The sequence below is a fragment of the Dermochelys coriacea genome, chromosome 1 (assembly GCF_009764565.3).
Source record: "Dermochelys coriacea isolate rDerCor1 chromosome 1, rDerCor1.pri.v4, whole genome shotgun sequence".
NCBI lineage: Eukaryota > Metazoa > Chordata > Testudines > Dermochelyidae > Dermochelys > Dermochelys coriacea.
The window spans coordinates 266,380,218-266,401,323 of NC_050068.2; the positions used below are offsets into that span (position 1 = coordinate 266,380,218).

Genomic DNA, 21,106 nt, shown 5'->3' on the forward strand with positions numbered 1-21,106 from the left:
GGGGTGGGGGGGAGGGGGAGAGAGGGAGGAAATGTACCAGACATCTATAGACTAGAGGATTAAACCTGTTAGCCACCAGACAGGAAGTCATCTGTCTCTCTCTCTGTCTTTCCCACCCTCCCAGACACTACCCAAATATCTGCAGTGTTCTGATACAAATCCCAGATTCACAGTTGATGGAGAGCAGGAAGGTGCTGGAGGTTCAACCAAGATGCTTTTGGCTAAGTCTCTGGCTAGACAATATTATATTTGAAGCTCCAACCACCCTCTAATAGTCAGAAGAGAAAAGAAGTTTTCTGCCTCTTTCTCCCTACTCCAAAGTCTCCTGGCTGCTGCACACACTACTCTATCAACTGTTAAGTATAGCAGATTGTTGTAATGCCCACCCATTTTATCCACACACCAGTTTCTAAGCCAGGTTTAAAAAAAACAAAACAAAAGAAAAACAAAAAACACAACTTTCCTCATGACCAAACTCAAGTTCCTGCCAGTTCTGCTTCTCGTAGCTTTATTCATAGAGTGAATGTCTGTCCCCATTGTAGAGCAATTACCCACACACCCCCGCCTCCAAGTGGAGGTTGAGGCCATTCCACCTAGCTGGTGGAGAGAGGAGCATTTTGATGGGCCACCCTTGGATACTGGTCCCTTTCCGAGGTCCCTAGGGTATAAAACTGTCATTACTACAGACGGGTGTATGGACATTCTGATGGGACATTACAACAATCTACTGTCCTTGATTTCCATTGTTCATGTGTCTAAACATTATTCCCTCCCTGTTATGCTCCTAGGTCACCAGAGGTTACCAAAGACCTGCAAGAGATTCCAAGGGGAAAAAAAAGACTAGTGGGACACTGCCAATGGTCCAGGAATGAATCCAGTGAGACAACACACATGCAGATTGTACACTCCTGTTGTGGTGGACAGACATATGAACCCAAGTGAAAAAGCCCAGGCCGTATAGGATGGAGGCAAAGCTAACAAGTGAGGTGAGGAAACATTTTGAGGAACCGCACTTACTCGTATGAAGAGTATTTTATCTCCCAATCTATAACGTCCTTCAGATAAGTACTCAATCGAAAATCTATGGGAACAGCTACAGGGAGGATCTTCTGCTATGTGCTTAACCTAGATTTTAAAAAGGAAAGTATGTTAGAAAATTGAGTTTTTCCCAAAAAAAAAAAAAAAATTACGTGTGTGGTGTTTTCTGTTTTGTGGATTAACCACTGATAGGTCATTTAACCATGACAAAAGATTAAATATGTCCCTGTCAAAAAAAACTTTCCCTCATTACAAGATGGCCTGAGCAGATAAAACTCCTAGATGTAATATAAAAGAAGGTCATAAAAAGGCACACGTGCATGCACAAGAACATATACACATGCACAAGATGACTAATTTTTTTGAATAGCTCAGATCTGATGCTTCTAATTTCTCATTTTATTAGAACAAACTTTTTCCTATTTGAATTCCCTTTCTTTACTTTACCCCAATTCATTTGTCAATAGTCGTAAAGGTAGCTTCATAAAGATACATGAGATGCAGGTGTAATTATTATATTTTTAACAGTTTGAGGTGCATGTCACAATGAGTCATCAAGTCTCAATCTATGAAGCCATAGACTACAAAGGAAATTATTTTAAAAAATTTTAGGTTTAAATACTCATTTTTAATTTAGAGAAGCAGTGATCAGTCCCTTATGGCCTGTTCATAAGCTAAGTGATTTATTTCCTTTCTACATGAAAGTCTGTTTCCTTAAGAGTGCAACTACAGAAATTTGTTCTTACATTACTCCAAGATATTTTAGCAGGTTTGTTTCTTTAGCAAGTTTTCTTATTAAAAAAAACCCTTTCTTTTGAAACATGTTTTAAAAAACCTATTCTTTTAATATTAAATAGTTTGGCCAAACATCACTAAATAATACCAGTTAAGACTTACACATCCGTAATGTTGCATTAAATTTCCAAGTTTTTTTCCCATTCAGTGTTTCCCTGTCTTCCATCAGCAGAGGAAAGAAGGAGGGAGAGATTTCAGTACAAGCTTTCCCTTTGCTGAAGTGTTTGTTATGTACCCGTTTAATACTACTACTTATAGATAAAAAGATGCACTGTGCATACTTAGAACATGTCCATTGGTGGAGGCCTATCCTTGCCCTTTCAATGCAAGAAGGCACATATATGCTACATAGAAATTCCTTGCATTTAATGATCTAAATAGCACATATGCAAAATTAGAAGCTGGAGTAATTCAAAGCCTACACCACACGAAATATGCACAATACTTACTGCTTCATGCAGTTCCCCATGGTGGCAACATGACTTTGGGGTGCTGAGAGATGTTACAGGCCCAGAGGTCATTAATAATGTCTCTTCTAACTCAATTTCGTTCTCCAGTTTTACTAGCACAGGAGGTTCAACTCCATACCTGAACACAAATACAAAGATGATAATGGGGTAAGAGGAGACCTTCTGAAACTAAAATACAAAGAAGCCAATGAAGAAAATACATGCAAAGTGCTGAATAACTGAACAGAGGGGAAAAAAAACAGCTCATATAAGAAAAAAGTCTGGTCAGTCAGAGGATTAATTATCTAGTAAGTCAAATAATAGCATTAAGGTTAGAATTTCTCTCACACATGCTTTAAATTGGTTAGAATCATTTTGCTGTTGTCTGGGTTCAGTTTAAATAGCAGGTACAGATCCCCAGTGAATGTACCACAGTGGGGGAAAAGATGGTCTTAGAGAGGCTTCAGCAGAAGATAGTAAAATTTTCACCAGATCGGAACAATTTAAGTTATGAGGAAATGTTAAGAAAGTTGTTCTTATTCCCAGTGGAAAACAGGAGACTGAGAAGACTTAGAGGTTTTCAAAGGTATGACATGACTGCAACAGTTGAAGCATTTTTCAAATTTAAAGTTTTAAGAACAAGAGTTAAAGTTCTGTTTTTGAGGCCACTTAGGTCTCCATTCATGATCTCCCCTCCTTACAAATGTAGATATCTTATTGCTATCTTGTGCTTGATTGTGACATTTAGGCACAGCCTGTATTAAGCAGCAGTGTGGAGCTGAACCTCACTAGAAAGCATTCAGGAAGGTATTAGCAATGAAGGGAAATTATTGAAGAGTATCCTTAGCATAGATAGGCCATAACAGCAGAGCTGTTTAAGTACTCTGTGAACCAAAACAGAATCCATTTTCATTGTATTAAAAGACTTCAATTTGCAAAATACGGTATGTAACCCAACATTAAAACTTTATATGCTTAACAGAATGCAATTTTTAGCTTCTAGTTAGAAAACTACACGGAGTGCATACCTCGATACGATGCGACCAATTTCCAGTAGACAGAGATATACCTGTCTTGGATCCTTGTGCAAAACTACAGAGGAAAAAATAAGTCATACTTCACGTTTGAAAAGCTTTACCAGATAAGGGGTGGCCTGTGAACTAAGTACAGAAAATAGAAGGCAGGTAGGGTTGTCACCCATTCCCTAAGCCATCTTTACATCCTGCAAACAAGATACATAAACAAACAAGGCTAAGTTTTCAAGTGTGGGATATTACGAACAGCCTCAACAAGACAGAAGGTGCCTGTTTGAAAATTGAACAGGTGAGTGTTGGAGGCTGACATCAAGGGTCAATCAGAGGTGGGAGTTGACATCTCGATAGTGAATGAGAAAAGATGGGTAGTGTGGGATAGGCTGTGAAGGCCTTGAAAGTGAAGACAAGTAGCTTTATGCCTAGATCACAAACAGAAGTCTCAAGCTTCTGTTTCACTAGCAATCAAGATGTTTGGCTTGGTATCACAGTGAGCGAGGGGGACAGACCATCCAGAAACACACTGCTGCCCATGTGAATGCCATTCTGGAGTCACTTAATTCGCTACCTCCATAACCTCCTGCCCATTCTAGGGGTTGTTTCTACAGTATGTCTTTTGGACAGAGACAGGTAATTGCCAAATCACAAAAGCAGCCATTCCCACTTCACCAGTCAAGAAGAGCTTGAAAGCTTGTCTGGGCGGTGGAAATTGGGGTGAGAAGACTTGCAGACTCCCTAATAAGACTCATTGCCAAAGGCACACAACGTTGGCATTTATGCCACAGAGCCAGTTTCTGAAAACAGCAATAAACAGACTTCAAAATACTTCTAGCTACAAACAAAACAAGATAGCATTAGGAAATCCTGACTGCTGATCGCAAGGAAGTTAAACATATTTTAAGTAATTGTTTCAGAGTGCATTTAATGAGTTTAGGCTCTTCAGTTTATACAGAGAGTGAACTGGGGATATACACAATCTACTTCCATTACAGCATTTTTTTTCTCCTAGTTGCACCACTGAATACTGAAATATAGCAATAAATTTAATGTTTTAGATTAGATCAGGGGTGGGCAAACTTTGGCCCACGGGCCAGATCCGGCCCCTCGGAGCTGCCACCGTCACAGGTTCTGCGCCACTCCGGGAAGCGGCCACACCGCGTCCCTGCAGCCCCTGGAGGTAGGGGTGGGGCAGCAGAGAGCTCGGCATGCTGCTTTTGCCTGTGGGTACCTTCCCCAAAGCCCCATTGGCCAGAAACGGGGAACCGCGGACAATGGGAGCTTCGGGGGAGGTAACCACAGGTGAGGGAAACACGCAGAGACCTGTGCCCCCCCCCTTCTCCCAGGGGCAACAAGGACATGGTGCCAGCCTCTTCCCAGAGCAGAGCGTCACGGGGCCAGGGCAGGCAGGCAGCGAGCCTGCCCTGGCCCCAGTGCATGCCGCTGCCACCCTGGAGCCACTTTAGGTAAGTGGAGTTGGGCTGGAGCCCGAACCCCTCCTACACCCCAACTCCCCACCCTGAGCCCCCTCCTGCACCCTATCCCCCCTCCTGCACCCCATACCCCCTGCCCTGATCCCCCCCTGCACTCCACACCCCTCCTGCACTCCAACTCCCTGCCCTGAGCCCCCTGCTGCATCTTGCGCCCCTCTTGTACCCCAACCCTGACCTGAGCCCCCTCCTGCACCCCAACCCCCTGACCTGAGCCCCCTCCTGCACCCCGCATCCCTCCTCTGCCCCCAACCCATTGCCCTGAGCCACTTCCTGCACACTGCACCCTCTCCCACACCCCAACCCCCTGCCAGCAATTTCCCCACCCAGATGTGGCCCTCGGGCCAAAAACTTTGCCCACCCCTGGATTAGATTGATAGATAGATAGAACTGGAATGGGCACCTCCAAATGGTAGCAATGAGAATTTCAAAGAATAGTTAGCCAATAAAATGAGTAAGCAGTGACAGAGGCCATTAAAGTGTCAAACATTAGCAGTGTGTAATAACAGTTTTTAAAAATTAAATAAATAAAATCACCCTTACTGTAACTGCAAACTACATTTTTGGTCACTATTGCAAGTTTTAATGTACATTGCAAATATAGATAATTTTATATGTTCTTTTGATAGACAAAGAATTTTGCAATATTTAAAGGGCACCTGAGTTGCCACAGAAAGGCTTGTGCTTGTTTGTTTCTATTTAAAAAGTAGGTGATGCAAAAACAATTAATTATCTTACAATGAATATACAACTTTTCTTAATGAGCAGTCAAAGATTTCATTCCATCTGGAAGATCAGTCTAGCAGCTGCTGTTAACAAAGTACAGGCTGAACACTAGAGGCATAAACTCTATTGACAATCTGTTTTCATAACCATCTAGTTAGAGGGGGAAAAGTAAGGGGTTGAGAGTTGTATAGGGTAGATCCTGAGGTAAACGTTAATTACTAACAGACTGTTGTAACTTCAGGCACAGAATCCTGACGTAGCTCTCTAATTTAGCCATCATGTGTGTACTATTCTGAGCACTTTATATAGCAAGAAAGATTTCCAATACCGAATAAAGGAGATTTTTGTGTTTTAACAATTTCCATGTAGTCTCTTGGCACTTTAAAAAAAAAAATGCTTGTCTTTCTTTCAATTATTCTGTTTTGGGGGGTTTTTGCTATGCAGAAAATGTGGCATTTCCTTGCACTATTTTTATTTTTTCCCGCCCACAATGCAACTTTTCAGAGGCTTCAAAGACACTATTCAGTAAGATTACTCAATGCAGCCATAAGCAAGTGATCCTGCAAAGCTTCTCACATGAGCAGTCCTATCAAAGTCCCAATCACTGCTTACATGATTATTTCTGTCTCACACAAGTATGGCTTGAAGAGCGCCTCAGTGCCAACTGGCAAAGGCTTCACTGTTCTGTCAGCAACTCCTCTCAGGACTGACAAACTCACTACACCTAATACGCTGCAATCATAATATTTATCCAGAAGCATCTTGTGAGGTATCAAAGAAAACTGGTGACATACTGATCATTAAAGTTGTTGTAAAATGGACGTATTAAGATTATATGAGGAATTATGCATATGTACTGATATTATGCTTTAAAGTCTGTAATCAAACAAAGGGAGAACCAGGTTTCTTCCAGACAGGAGGGAAGGTAGTTCTCTCTCTGTGAAATGTAAATTAAGCACGGTAAAGTCAATACACAGGAACTCCATTTGCATGTAAAGTGAACAGGAAAAATAGATTGATGGGGGAGATGTGAACTCAACATGGTGTCAGCATGCTAGAAAATCAATCAATCAATCTTATCTGGGGTTGCACTTCAGAAGGATACATTTCAAAGGACAAGGGGATAAAATCTGGGTCCTGGTTATGACTGAAAACTAGCAAGCCCTGCAGAAAAATCTTAGGTGAGCGACTGTTTTAGACAAGGATTATAACTGGTTAAAAGCTTTACTCTCTAGAAAATGTATTATACTTTGTTTCATTTGTACCCATTTCTATTTCCATTATTCTTACTCAATACTCATTTGAATCTGTGAATCTCTGTTCTTGGTTAATAAACTTATTCGTTTTCACCATAAACAAATTATAATTAGTGTTATAGGAGGACCTGATCCTGAGGTGTAACCTTCCAGCTGTGTGTACACTGTCTTTTTGGGGACAGATTAACTTGGTAATTACTGTGAGTGTCTACCGCCAGGGGCTGCACACTACAGGGGGATGCTTCTGTGGAGTGCAGGGATGGAGGTACACTAAGTGTTACCCTGCAAGGCAAAGTAAGTGTTGGCAGAGTCCTGAGGTGTGTGTTTGGGTGGCTATCTGAATGAGTGTTGGGGAACTGACACACAGTTTGGCACCTGCAACTCACTCTCTATAGCTGAGGCAGAGAGGTGAGTCACAATCCTGGGCACCAAAGAAAGTGTCACAGTTAGGATCAGGATAGGGTCCATAGAGAGTTCTATGCCCCCAAAATAACTTTACAAAAAGAGATAATTACCTAACCCTTCAGATTCAAAGAGATAAGTATCATCAACTCCAATGCACCTACACCAGTTAAGGAAGTTGGCTGTATTATCTCTAGCAAAGAAGGATCCTGATGGTGCATTCTTCTTACATGGAACACGTCTCATAGGAAAATTCTGGCAAAAAATATTTCAAAAATTAATGTACGTATGCTGTGGGCACAGATACATAGATGACATTTTGAAATACATTTTCATAAGATCAAATAATATCACATTTAAAGTACAACAATGGTGGCTGGCTAATAACTATTTTATTATTTTTTAATAGCAGATGTAACCTACATGCATATCTGGAATGAAGATGAAGCTTTCCCCATTTGATGGCTAGCTATAGCCAGGTCAGATATAGGCATTCAAGGAGCAAGTCATCATTCTTGTGCACAGTCTAAGAAGACAGCATGTGTATGGTTACTCTGTCGAAGTCAGGAATTAAGGCGGGGGAAAAGAAATATTCCACTGCAACTCTGCATCCTGGGATGCAGTAGTGTGGCCTCTCCTGAAGCAGTCTCTACCACTGACCTACACCAACTCACAGCACATGGGGAAGTTTAGTTGGTGGCTCTACGTAGTCATGGTTCCACTGGCTGCACCCTCAAACTCCCTGTACAATGCAGCAAAAGGATTACTCTTAGAGCACATCTCTAGGAGTACACAGAGGGTGTTGACTAGCCACATGGACGACACAAACCTTCCACCTCATCCCCCCAGAATATAGTGAAGCTGCACTGGCTGTCACATTCAGGCACTTTGGAAGCCCTTCCATAAGCAGATGGGTGTGGTACGGAGGGAGGAAGGGGGTAGAGTTTCCTTTAGAAAGTAGTGACTTGCTTTCATTTTTTTCTAAACCAGTTTATCAACTTTGGGGATATAGGTGAGGCATCTTCTCTCTTCCTTTCACAGCCAATGATGATCTGCAACATTCATGGGTGTCCCTTATCAATAGGGCCCTACCAGATTCACAGCCACGAAAAACGTGTCATGGACCATGAAATCTGGTCGTCCCCCCGCGAAATCTGCCTATTGTAGGGGGGGGTCATGGTATTGCCATGCTGCCTTCAGAGCTGGGCAGCCGGAGAGGGGTGGCTGCTGGCCAGGTACCCAGGTCAGAATGCAGCACCGCGGCCAGCAGCAGTGCAGAAGTAAGGGTGACATGGTATGGTATTGCCACCCTTACTTCTGCACTGCTGCTGGTGGTGGCATTGCCTTCAGAGCTGGGTGCCTAGCCAGCAGCCACCGCTCTCCAGCTTCCCAGTTCCGAAGGCAGCACAGAAATAAGGGTGGCAATACCATAACCCCCCTACAATAGCCTGGCAAACTTCCCCCTGGTTTTAAATTCACCCTTACTTTGAATTTAAAATTCAAATATCTGCAACTGTGAAATTCAAGATTTTTAAAATGCTATGACCATGAAATTTACCAAAATGGACAGTGAACTTGGTAGAACCCTACTTATAAATATACAACATGGTGCTCTGTGAAAGTTGCTCCCTTTTTACTATCAAACACCTCCCTCAAGAAGAATTTTAGCAGTTAGTTACTGATATATAGCCTTAATATATTTAGCTATAGTTAAAAATGTAGGCCTTCCTGTCAGCTTCTACAACACAGAGAACTAATATAAAAAAAAGACATTGTGTTTCTTATTTCCAAGTACAATGCACACAGAACGCAATTTTGTTAAATGCAGATAAAAATTGGTTGCACGTAAAGTGATGAAGTTTATCAATTACTGTACTAGTGAGATGCCTCACCCTTAAGTCCTTTGAGCTACAGCATTTTTTAATTGTACTTTGAAGGACACCAACCAACTGGCAGAGTAGTACACCATTATCAAGCTCTTCCAGCAACCGTTCCGCTGTAACGTCTACCCCTGAAAATAAAAATTGGAAAATGTTAGCTTGCCTTCTTCTGGAATAATTCTAACACAAACCATATGCAGACAACTCAGACATGGCATTCCACCATTAAAAAGACACAAAGTTGAGCTGTAGTCTACAATAGAAGTGAAATCATCAGTATTTTGAGTACCAGTTTTTATTCCATTCAATTAAAACAACTGATGAATGGCATAAACTTTAAAATTTCTGCTACCTTACATATTCACCATAAAAATCAACTGCCACTGAAGTAATATAAATATAAGCTTTTATTAAATCTAAAAAATAGAGAGACATCTCTAAATTAGTATTTGTACTGTATGTTTCCCCCTTCTCAACAACCACTTTTCCAGCCTGTGTTAGTTATACCTTATAAACTTTGGATTCTAAGAGAATTGGCATGCATTTACAATAAAATATGTTTGTTTACCTATAAAACTATTTCTATTAAAATACAGATAAAAATCAAATAAAATATGTATTATTTAACTAGACTACAGACAGACCAGTCACTGAACAGGAAATATAAATAAGAGGTATTAAGATAGCATCGACAGTTGTCCGCTCATAAAATCTGAAACTGGAACATGCATTTTAATTCAATTTTCCTTATTATGCTAGCCCAGTCACATTCACTCACTCTTAGCAAATTTATGAATATGAAAGGTCAACATTGGCCAGGATAATGGATCTTTCAAATTCATTAGACAATGATGTATTTTAGCATTACCAAGTAATCCAGATAGCCAGATTGATAGATCTTCCTGCATAGGCACCAGAGTTGCTTCATGCCGCACAGATATCCACTGATCATATAGGCAAACATCTGCCAAGCCCGGGCCATGTCTGGGAGTTAGAGGGCTTCGTGATGTTAGAGGATCATCATCTCCAAACCACACCTAAACAAGATTTCAGTAAATTAAAACAAATGGCTCTAGTAGCTGCAGCCTCCAGTAATGGAATCTGATAATTTCCTCACGCAAACAATCAAGTAATGACAGATCTAATTTTGATTTTTTAAGCCACTCATCAACCCTGCAAAAATCTATTGAAGCTTTCAGTTTTCATTCTTAAGTTCAGATGCTACCACATCACTACGATTTACAGTTGTCCCTCTGAGTTATACAAGAAAAATCTCTCCCAAAAAAGGGTCTATTTTTTAAACTGCCTTATAAATAAAGAATTAATTCATAAAACTTGTAAGAAAGTTAGTACTGGGCAGAATCCACAATATAAAAAGAAATCTACAGCCTAAAACCAAATTTGCTGCTGGTCTCTCTCTCTCTCTTTGATCAAAGATTTCACAGGAGGTTTTTGTTTAGGGGGAAAAAAGAACATTAAAATTCTTATGCTACAGTAGAAAATGTAGAAACCTAATTTCCCCCATACTAATTTCCCCCTACTGTTACTCACACCTTGTTGTCAACTGTTTGAAATGGGCCACTCTCATTACCACTACAAGAGTTATTTTTCCTCCCTTTGTATCCTGCTGTTAATTTAATTGTGTCATTAGACTGACCTCACACTTGGTAAGGCAACTCATGTCTTTTCACGTATTTATACCTGCTCCTGTATTTTCCACTCCTGTATTTTGCATCTGATGAAGTGGGTTCTAGCCCACAAAAGTTTATGCCCAAATAAATTTGTTAGTCTCTAAGGTGCCACAAGGACACCTCGTTGTTTTTGCTGATACTGACTAACACGGCTACCATTCTGAAAGTAGAAAATGTGTTACTGTTCAGATGTGTTTAATACAATAACATACACTTTTTAGACACTAGTCTTCACCTCTTGTATTCAACCATTCTAAAGCAATGTGCAGTGGCACTGAAAATGTTTTCCTCACTATGGGGCAGGAAGGAAGACTTCATTTGCTCAATATCCTTTTTTTATTGATGCTATGATATATCAATCCAAGTCTTCTAATTGTATTTTTTCCTGTGTCAACACCTGTCTTATGTTAGCAAAGAAATAAGAAATTCTGACGTGATATATAAAAGCCAGCCTTGCAGAAACTTTACCTGCAGGGCCCAGTGACTGTCAAGAAAACAAAGCGTAAAAGAGAAAACGGGGCAGATGAAAATTTGTTCTGAATTGTATTAATCTGTGCCTTTAACTCCACTGTTTTCAATGGAGTTCCACTGAAGTACCTGAGAGGAAAACGTTACATTGAACTGCAAGTTCTTTAGGATAGTTTGGGTACTGGGAGAGGGAGAGAAGCAGCGAGGAAGAACTTCACCACAGAGAGAAGCAGAAAAAAGTCTGAATAATAGGAGACAATGAGAAAGGAAAAATTCAAGTTCTTTCTCTTGCACCTTCTATATAGAAATCCTTCCACAGATATCATTTGAATACGATGACTCTGTGAGATAAGGGGATAGAGGGGTAAACTGGGAGTAATTCATCCCATGATTCCTGACAAACTTCCATTGGGAAATTCCTTGTGGAATTTAAAGAAAGGAAAAACCCATGAGAGAGGGAAATGTCTATCAGTAACATTGTTAAGGGTTAGCTTAGGGAGTCGAGGAGAATAATGGGGGTGAAGAAAAAATGATGAAGAAAAACAAAACAAAACCCCTCCCTCTCAGAGGATCTCATTCACCCCACAAAATTTCATTCCCTCACCATCCCATCACCCCGATAACCTAGTCCAGACACACAACTAATTGTTGATTGAGTTCATCCATGATTAGCCAGTTGATCCCACCAGACTTTTTAACTTGTGGATGGACTGACTATATATTCTCTTATAGAATTAATCACTTTGCAAAATCTGAATATTAATAGTTACACAAATAAAGTCACTATTTTTTAGGAATAATTATGTTTGATTTAGTCTATTACTTTGCCTTAGAAAAGTTCTTAGATAACAACACTTAAGGAGAAGCAGTGTGATCTAGCAGCTGAAACAGAAGGCTAGGCTCCAGAATGTCTGGGTTATATCAGTCCTGCCACTGACTCCTTGTGTGATCTAAGGCAAGTCATTTAACCTCTGTGACTACGTTTTCCCACCTGTAAAATGGGGATGGTAAAGATCTCACAGGGACAATTGTGAGCCTTGCAGTAATTTGTTTGCAAAGTGCCCTGTGATCCTTGCATTAAAAAGGTGCCATAAGAAGTATCAAGCATTTTTATTATTAATTGTCATTTACCTGAACTGAGTGCTGCATGGTCATCTGTATTTATACGAGAGTCTTTCCCTGGAATTGGGGACGGGAGGGAGGAAGAGACAAAAAAAAACAAAAAACAACAACCCAGTGAATTATTTTTAATGGAATAACTTCTAATTTCATATAAAAGTTAAAAAACTATTGGGTGAAAACAGTCAGATTGACTCTCTTAACACAGTTATAATCTTGACCTGATATTTTACTACTCTACACTGTCAGAAAATAGTAAATATTACAGGACAAAATGGCAAGTTTCTTCACTTCTATTTAGCTATAAATAGTATTCAAAACGGTTCACGTGCTTCCAAGAAGGTGTCAAAGCTCTCCAACTTGTAGAAGAGGAAAAAAAATTCCAAGTGTGCTATTACATCAGTTATCCAACATGTACCCAAAAAACCTTAACTTGAAATTAAAGTTGTTAGAGTCCATTCCTATATATCACAAACAGTATAACTGCAGAAAATCATGTGTTAAGGTTCTCTCGGTCTTTAAAGTAAAATATTATGTATGGAAAAGGAAGTGATTTATAAAAATTAGTTTATTCACATGCAATACAAAGGAGAAGTCAAAATTCACACAAAGACAAAAACAAAATGTTTTTATTATATAATATTTGAACTGTGGTAGGGCCTAAGAGCCCCAATCCTGAACAAGGATCCTATTATGATAGGTTCTGTGTTTGTACAGCGCAAGATAGCCCCTACCCCAATGTCCTTTCCAAAGAATGCCATATCCTATAATCACAGGTTTCAGAGTAGCAGCCATGTTAGTCTGTATTCGCAAAAAGAAAAGGAGTACTTGTGGCACCTTAGAGACTAACAAATTTATTAGAGCATAAGCTTTCGTGAGCTACAGCTCACTTCATCAGATGCATTTGGTGGAAAAAACAGAGGAGAGATTTATACACACACACACACACACACACACACACACACACACACACACACACACACACACAGAGAACATGAAACAATGGGTTTATCATACACACTGTAAGGAGAGTGATCACTTAAGATAAGCCATCACCAGCAGCGGGGTGGGGGGGGGAGGAGGAAAACCTTTCATGGTGACAAGCAAGGTAGGCTAATTCCAGCAGTTAACAAGAATATCAGAGGAACAGTGGGAGGTGGGGTGGGAGGGAGAAATACCATGGGGAAATAGTTTTACTTTGTGTAATGACTCATCCATTCACAGTCTCTATTCAAGCCTAAGTTAATTGTATCCAGTTTGCAAATTAATTCCAATTCAGCAGTCTCTTGTTGGAGTCTGTTTTTGAAGCTTTTTTGTTGAAGTATAGCCACTCTTAGGTCTGTGATCGAGTGACCAGAGAGATTGAAGTGTTCTCCAACTGGTTTTTGAATGTTATAATTCTTGACGTCTGATTTGTGTCCATTCATTCTTTTACGTAGAGACTGTCCAGTTTGGCCAATGTACATGGCAGAGGGGCATTGCTGGCACATGATGGCATATATCACATTGGTAGATGCGCAGGTGAACGAGCCTCTGATAGTGTGGCTGATGTGATTAGGCCCTATGATGGTATCCCCTGAATAGATAAGTGGACAGAGTTGGCAACGGGCTTTGTTGCAAGGATAGGTTCCTGGGTTAGTGGTTCTGTTGTGTGGTGTGTGGTTGCTGGTGAGTATTTGCTTCAGATTGGGGGGCTGTCTGAAAGCAAGGACTGGTCTGTCTCCCAAGATCTGTGAGAGTGATGGCTCGTCCTTCAGGATAGGTTGTAGATCCTTGATGATGCGTTGGAGAGGTTTTAGTTGGGGGCTGAAGGTGATGGCTAGTGGCGTTCTGTTGTTTTCTTTGTTGGGCCTGTCCTGTAGTAGGTGACTTCTGGGTACTCTTCTGGCTCTGACAATCTGTTTCTTCACTTCAGCAGGTGGGTATTGTAGTTGTAGGAATGCATGATAGAGATCTTGTAGGTGTTTGTCTCTGTCTGAGGGGTTGGAGCAAATGCGGTTATATCGTAGCGCTTGGCTGTAGACAATGGATCGAGTGGTATGATCTGGATGAAAGCTAGAGGCATGTAGGTAGGAATAGCGGTCAGTAGGTTTCCGATATAGGGTGGTGTTTATGTGACCATCGCTTATTAGCACTGTAGTGTCCAGGAAGTGGATCTCTTGTGTGGACTGGTCCAGGCTGAGGTTGATGGTGGGATGGAAATTGTTGAAATCATGGTGGAATTCCTCAAGAGCTTCTTTTCCATGGGTCCAGATGATGAAGATGTCATCAATGTAGCGCAAGTAGAATAGGGGCATTAGGGGACGAGAGCTGAGGAAGCGTTGTTCTAAGTCAGCCATAAAAATGTTGGCATACTGTGGGGCCATGCGGGTACCCATCGCAGTGCCGCTGATTTGAAGGTATACATTGTCACCAAATGTGAAACAGTTATGGGTCAGGACAAAGTCACAAAGTTCTGCCACCAGGTTAGCCGTGACAGTATCGGGGATACTGTTCCTGACGGCTTGTAGTCCATCTTTGTGTGGAATGTTGGTGTAGAGGGCTTCTACATCCATAGTGGCTAGGATGGTGTTTTTAGGAAGATCACCAATGGACTGTAGTTTCCTCAGGAAATCGGTGGTGTCTCGAAGATAGCTGGGAGTGCTGGTAACGAAGGGCCTGAGGAGGGAGTCTACATAGCCAGACAATCCTGCTGTCAGGGTGCCAATGCCTGAGATGATGGGGCGTCCAGGATTTCCAGGTTTATGGATCTTGGGTAGCAGACAGAATACCCCAGGTCGGGGTTCTAGGGGTGTGTCTGTGCGGATTTGTTCTTGTGCTTTTTCAGGGAGTTTCTTGAGCAAATGCTGTAGTTTCTTTTGGTAACTCTCAGTGGGATCAGAGGGTAATGGCTTGTAGAAAGTGGTGTTGGAGAGCTGCCTAGTAGCCTCTTGTTCATACTCCGACCTATTCATGATGACGACAGCACCTCCTTTGTCAGCCTTTGATTATGATGTCAGAGTTGTTTCTGAGGCTGTGGATGGCACTGTGTTCTGCATGGCTGAGGTTATGGGGTAAGCGATGCTGCTTTTCCACAATTTCAGCTCGTGCACGTTGGCGGAAGCAGTCTATGTAGAAATCCAGGCTGCTGTTTCGACCTTCAGGAGGAGTCCACCCAGAATCCTTCTTTTTGTAGTGTTGGCAGGAAGGTCTCTGTGGGTTAATATGTTGGTCAGAGGTGTGTTGGAAATATTCCTTGAGTCTGAGACGTCAAAAATAGGATTCTAGGTCACCACAGAACTGTATCATGTTCGTGGGGGTGGAGGGGCAAAAGGAGAGGCCCCGAGATAGGACAGATTCTTCTGCTGGGCTAAGAGTATAGTTGGATAGATTAACAATATTGACAATAACAACAACATCCTATAATGCATTTCATATTTAGTGTAATTCTATTTCATGTAGCAAAATAATTAAATTAAATCACACATGCACTTAATAAAACTGAAAGGAAAAAAAATTCAGAATGGCTTTCATACATATGGTACAGGAATGTCCAACATAATTGTTGCATGAACTCTGAAATATATATTTAACTTTCATAATTTGTCAATCACTCTGGAGTAAATACCACATGTTAGGAAAAGACATCTGTAAGACATTTCTTTAAAAAAAGAAAAAGAAAAGCCTGCTTGATGACAACAGGAAAAAGTTCTAGAGTCACCGCACAGTCAGAATAGGATTAAAGCACATTTGTGATGTTCTGACTGCGCGCGCGCACACGTGTGTATAAAAAGTCAAAAAGAAACGTAAACTTACATTTGTAACACAAGTCTTTAGCTTTCTCTAAACCGTAAGTTTTACTATAGACCGAAGTATTTCCATTTCTGAAGAAGAGATTGTGTTGTTTCTTTCCCATCTATTCTCCCCACTACCTTGGCCTTTGCATTCCACCCGCTATAACACATTTTAATAAACTTTACAAAACATACCTTAAAACCACGCAGTTACACCTACTGTGAAATCAGTTTGTTTTCAGACAGAAGTTTTTTTCTTTGTACCAAACTTGTCATGCTGATCAATTAAAGATTTACCAAAAAGATGCCCTGAGTTGGTTATATCTGAACATGCAAGAGTTACATCACCTTTTTATTTGCAGGAAAACAAAATAAATAGTGGGATTGTCCTATCCCTGTCATCATTTTCCTCTCTACACATTAGAGGAAAAGGGCAGGGTACATAGCAGGCATTACAAATGAGCATGTTATGCTTCCCACGAGTTAGTCCAGGGGCATATATTTTCCTTTAGCATAAGAAATCCTTTGTCCCGAGAGAGAGACCCAATAAGAGGCTTCATTGACCGTTTAAAAAAAAAATGGATGGAACAGCCCGTAGAAAACCTGCTCTCATTAAAATAAGGAGCCCCACATAATCAAACAAGAGCCTTAACATGGTAACTGCCAATAGAAGAACAAAAGGCGGCCTAATTCACAGGGAGTGCTCAAAACATGAACACAGTAAAATATTCACAAAGCAGCTATTACAAGAATGTTCAGCATCTGCACTTTTGGGGGAAGGCATAACAAAACTGGTCTTTTTTAAACAAATAAAGGGATTGAGGAAAAATTGTGACCCTTGAACTTCATGCACTTTTTTACGCAAGTTATTTTGCAATTTTAGTTGTCATGGAAGGGCTCTCCAAGAAGCTAACACTCTGCATTTACATAGTAAACATTTGAATAATCGTAGCAAGGACACATTTTTAGTGTCCCCAAAAGGACTCAGACTAGGATTACGGACTGCTAATTTAAATTCTCTCTCAAACCATCAGTTACAGGCAGATCTGGAGTTCATACTGTTGAGGAATGTAGGTTACCACAGCCCATACAGGTACAGCAGTTACGGTAAAAGATGGGTGTTGGCCTGTGTCAGGTGAATTGGCCCTTGGTCTAATACAGGGAAGGTGAATGGGGGAATTGGAATGTATAGCCCATAATGGGCTGGTGGGTAAGGACCAGGTCTCAGGTGGCCAGTGTGAAGAGATATGTGAGATGCTGTGGTCCACAGGGGAGTTGATTCTTAACTAGTAAGTGGGTTAACAGACAAGTCTTCTCCCCCCTGAGATATTGGAGTTCTTTGGAATATGAGATGGGCGAGTGTCAGAATTAAGGCTGATGCTGCTGAAGCCTGTTAATTTCCAGACAAAGAAGTTTCTCACGTTAAACCAAACACTCCACTATAACACTGTGAAGTGTAATTGCTTTTTAGTGTAGGTATCAGCAGTCTTAACTATCACAACCAGGGCTTGAAACATCTACTCCCCCAGGGAAAGTAGGAATCTATGGTAGGCAATTGCCATCTTCCATTCTAAACAAGTTGCCTTCTTTTTAAAAAGGATTAAGTCTCTAGTGCTGGTTTTTATAGTGGAAGCCTTCAGAATGAGAACACTGTAACCAAGACAGTCAATAAATCTGCAGAAGTGGCTCCAGTCCTGCCACCGCGGTTCAGATGATGAATCAGCTGCCACTATGAAGAGTAAGTTGACCTGAAGGGCTGAATCCCCTGAAGGAGAGAGCAGAGGCAGGGCTTCATCCTCTCCCGCTCCAAAGTGGTGGGCATAACCATCCCAGTCCAGCATGTGTGTGGGCTCCTGCCACCATCACCCCAGGCTGGTGAACTGTGTGTGCATTGGAAGGACAGGGGATTTCTGTCACCACTCCTGCCACCCCAGCAGAGGAGTCTGTACAGAACTAATTGTGGGGGGAGAAGCATTAATTTATTGTTGGAGGGGCCCAGCTAGGCTGATTTATTGTGGGGTGCACACCAGGCATTAATTGATTCATTAACAGAGGCAGGAGCTGGCAGTAATTGGAGGCTCGGAGGTAAGCCGGGGGAGGCCAGGGTGATGGAGCTAAGTGGAGGGGAGGATGCTGGACCACACAGCTGTGGGTGTATCTCAGGAAGATGGTATGGCTTGGGGCACACCCTCTGCACAGGCCTCAATGGCCCAGGCAACCCCCCTCCCCCCCACACACTTTTGACATGCCCTCATAAGGTGGTTCACTTGCTCTCTACACCCCACAGTGCCACCACCTGGTGTACAGCAGATCCAGGAAACAGAACCACAGAGATCCCAGTCTATATGAACCAAAGTAGGGTGACCAGTTGTCCCATTTTTAAAGGGACAGTCCCATTTTTTGGGACTTTTTCTTATACAGGCACCTATTACCCCCAATCCCATCCTGTTTTTTCACAGTTGCTATCTGGTCACCCTAAACCAAAGTATTTACTGCAAAAACGAATAAGAACTCAGGAGGTGCATCTTGAGGTTTGTCTGCACTGTAACAGTTAGCTCAAGTTACTACACTCAAGCCAGCTACCTCAAGTAAGCGTGATTGGCAGCACAGAGTGATTGGATCAGCAGAACTATGAGTTGTTGTACCTTGAGCTGCTGTATCCCCACTGCATTATAAACTCCAGTTAGCAACGCTTGACCTTCAGCCCACCTCCCTGTCAAGCCAGTTATCTTAAGCTTAAAGCATCACGTAACTTGAGCTAGAGATTTTTGCATGTGGACAGGAGTCAGGGGAAAACCTCGAGTTACAGATCAAGCTAACAATGCAATAAAGACAAGCCATTAGTGTATTGTTTTAAATGTCAATCTATTAGATGCATTAAATGAGATGGGTAGTTCATAGTCATTAGCCCTATAAGTCATTATGTCGCAAAAGATGCTAAATTAGATACAAGCTATTCTGTAATGCAAGTTTACAAATCTGTCCAAAGTTATATATGCTGTAATTAGAGAGACCCATAAGCAGTTCAGACACTGAGCAATACAACAAAAAAGGCAACTCAACAGTTATTGACATCTGAAATATAAAGGAGGTAGCCACTAATTTAGATGGATGTGGAAGCCAAAGCCATTTATAAACTCATTACAAAATGTTTGTATGCAAGACTGTCTCTCTCTAAATATAGGTTGCAGGTTTAAATATAAAGCATGCTGGGGTGGAAGTTTGCAACCCCCAAGACAGTCAGAAATAGACCATTCTGAAACTGATAGAAGTTTTATATTAGTTCTGACAGCATTGTTGGAACCCACATCCCTACAAAATATTTTCATTTTTAAATAAAAAACACAGCTTCTTTCCCTTCATAATGTCAGTTGGTGTAGATTTAATATATCCAGGATATCTTCATTATACATACTGACAATTTTGTTTTGTATGTTAGGTTCTTAAAATGCATCGGAACAGATGTGATGCCTAGAGAGTGCTACTATATATTTTACTACAGCAACTATAGCTTTCCAATTACATCATAGGAAACAAAACTTCTGCTTACTTTCAAATTGATTTCCTGGAGCGGGAGAAGGTCTAAAAGGCATGGAATAAAGAAAGAACCAAAATTAGTCACCAGGGCTCAAACACCTTGGCAACCACCTATCTTTTCATCAGGGTGTATAGCAACCGTGCTCCTTAGGGCGTCCCTTTCTGGAGCCCTAAACAATGGAGTATACAGCATTCTACAGCTCCCAACTTTAATACAGAGGTGAGGCTCCTGAACTCGTACAAGTCCCTGCATGACAGAGAAGTTCACTCAACTCATGAGCATTTCCTGCTGGAACATGTCAGCTCAGCAAGCAGCATCTTTACAGCAAAGGTGCAACTGGTTCACTTGATAAGAATGGGTGTAGCCTGGGGGGCCCCGTGGCTACAACACGGCCAGAGCCGGCTAACATGGTTTCAGATATGTTTGGCCTGGACTTCACTGCTAAAAAAGTGCTTTTCACCTCCGGGGAACTAACGCACATGAGCTATCCTGAGGTAAAAAAAACAACACTTCAATTTTACTGTGAAGTAAACAGCTCTATAGTCCTTCCACAGGTTGACGTCAGGGAGCTTACCTCACAGCAAAACTGGGGTGCCTGGACTTCACTGTCGCTCCACCTCAGAATAGCTCATGCACATTAGTTACCTCAAGGTAAAATGCGCACCTTTTTTAGCAGTGAGGAAAAGGCACCTCAACAGCACATCTCAATAGGGCTTTTCAATCACGGTAAGCTAGCTGACTGATAAAAAACACCTTTTTACCCAGCAAGGCAGGAACTGGGAGTGCAGCCCTAAAAGTCCCAGCATGTTGCTCTTTGGGTAGGCAAAGCCTGGCCATTCTGTTATATGGCTATAGGCAGGAACCAAGTAAAAGGTTTTAAAAGACCCCTGACAGGAGCAGGATAAATTATAATATGGAGAACCTGCCTGTGTTTTACTTTGAAAATCCTTACACAACACTAGTAAGATTTCAGATGTATAAATCTATGCCTTAAAGTCCAAAGGTACATAATACTTTACATTTATATAGAGTTTCTGTATCCCAAAAGATGCCAAAATGTTTTACAAGGTAAAATGCAGCCCACCATTTTTCGGCACACTGAACAACAGGAATGGGAATTTTAGCCAAGGACATCTGCACAAACCACATTCCTATACAAAGAGATCTCACAAAACTGGATGACTGGCAACAAAATGGCAGTTGAAATTCAATGTTGATAAATCCAAAGTAAATCACTTTGGAAAACATAATCTCAACTATATATACAAAATGATGGGATTTATATTAGTTATTACCTCTCAAGAAAGAGCTCTTGGAGTCATTGTGGAGAGTTCTCTGAAAACATTCGCTTAATGTGCAACAGTGGTCAAAAAAGCCAACTGAATGAGGAACCATTAGGAAAGGGATAGAAAATAAAACAGTAAATATTATCATGCCGCTATATAAATCCACG

At 41.2% G+C, this 21,106-nt stretch overlaps 1 protein-coding gene across 5 annotated transcripts in view; it reads right to left on the reverse strand.

The window, feature by feature from the left end:
• Window positions 1–21,106, reverse strand: part of GAS2L3 (growth arrest specific 2 like 3) — a 33,356-nt gene that overhangs the window by 10,251 nt on the left and 1,999 nt on the right. For 3 of the 5 annotated variants that reach the window (XR_005290684.2, XM_038387786.2, XM_038387785.2), the window contains exons 2-8: window positions 12,355–12,402; window positions 9,933–10,101; window positions 9,077–9,195; window positions 7,298–7,439; window positions 3,311–3,374; window positions 2,283–2,421; window positions 1,018–1,125 (exon numbers count right to left, since the gene is read on the reverse strand). Coding sequence is in view for 4 of the 5 variants with exons in the window: in XM_038387786.2 (XP_038243714.1) it covers window positions 1,018–1,125; window positions 2,283–2,421; window positions 3,311–3,374; window positions 7,298–7,439; window positions 9,077–9,195; window positions 9,933–10,101; window positions 12,355–12,378 (765 nt within the window). In the remaining variant the exon portion in view is untranslated. Of the gene's footprint in view, window positions 1–1,017; window positions 1,126–2,282; window positions 2,422–3,310; window positions 3,375–7,297; window positions 7,440–9,076; window positions 9,196–9,932; window positions 10,102–12,354; window positions 13,061–16,335; window positions 16,460–21,106 lie in introns of those variants that run through there. The other 2 variants (XM_043491496.1, XM_043491500.1) reach the window with 2 other exon arrangements.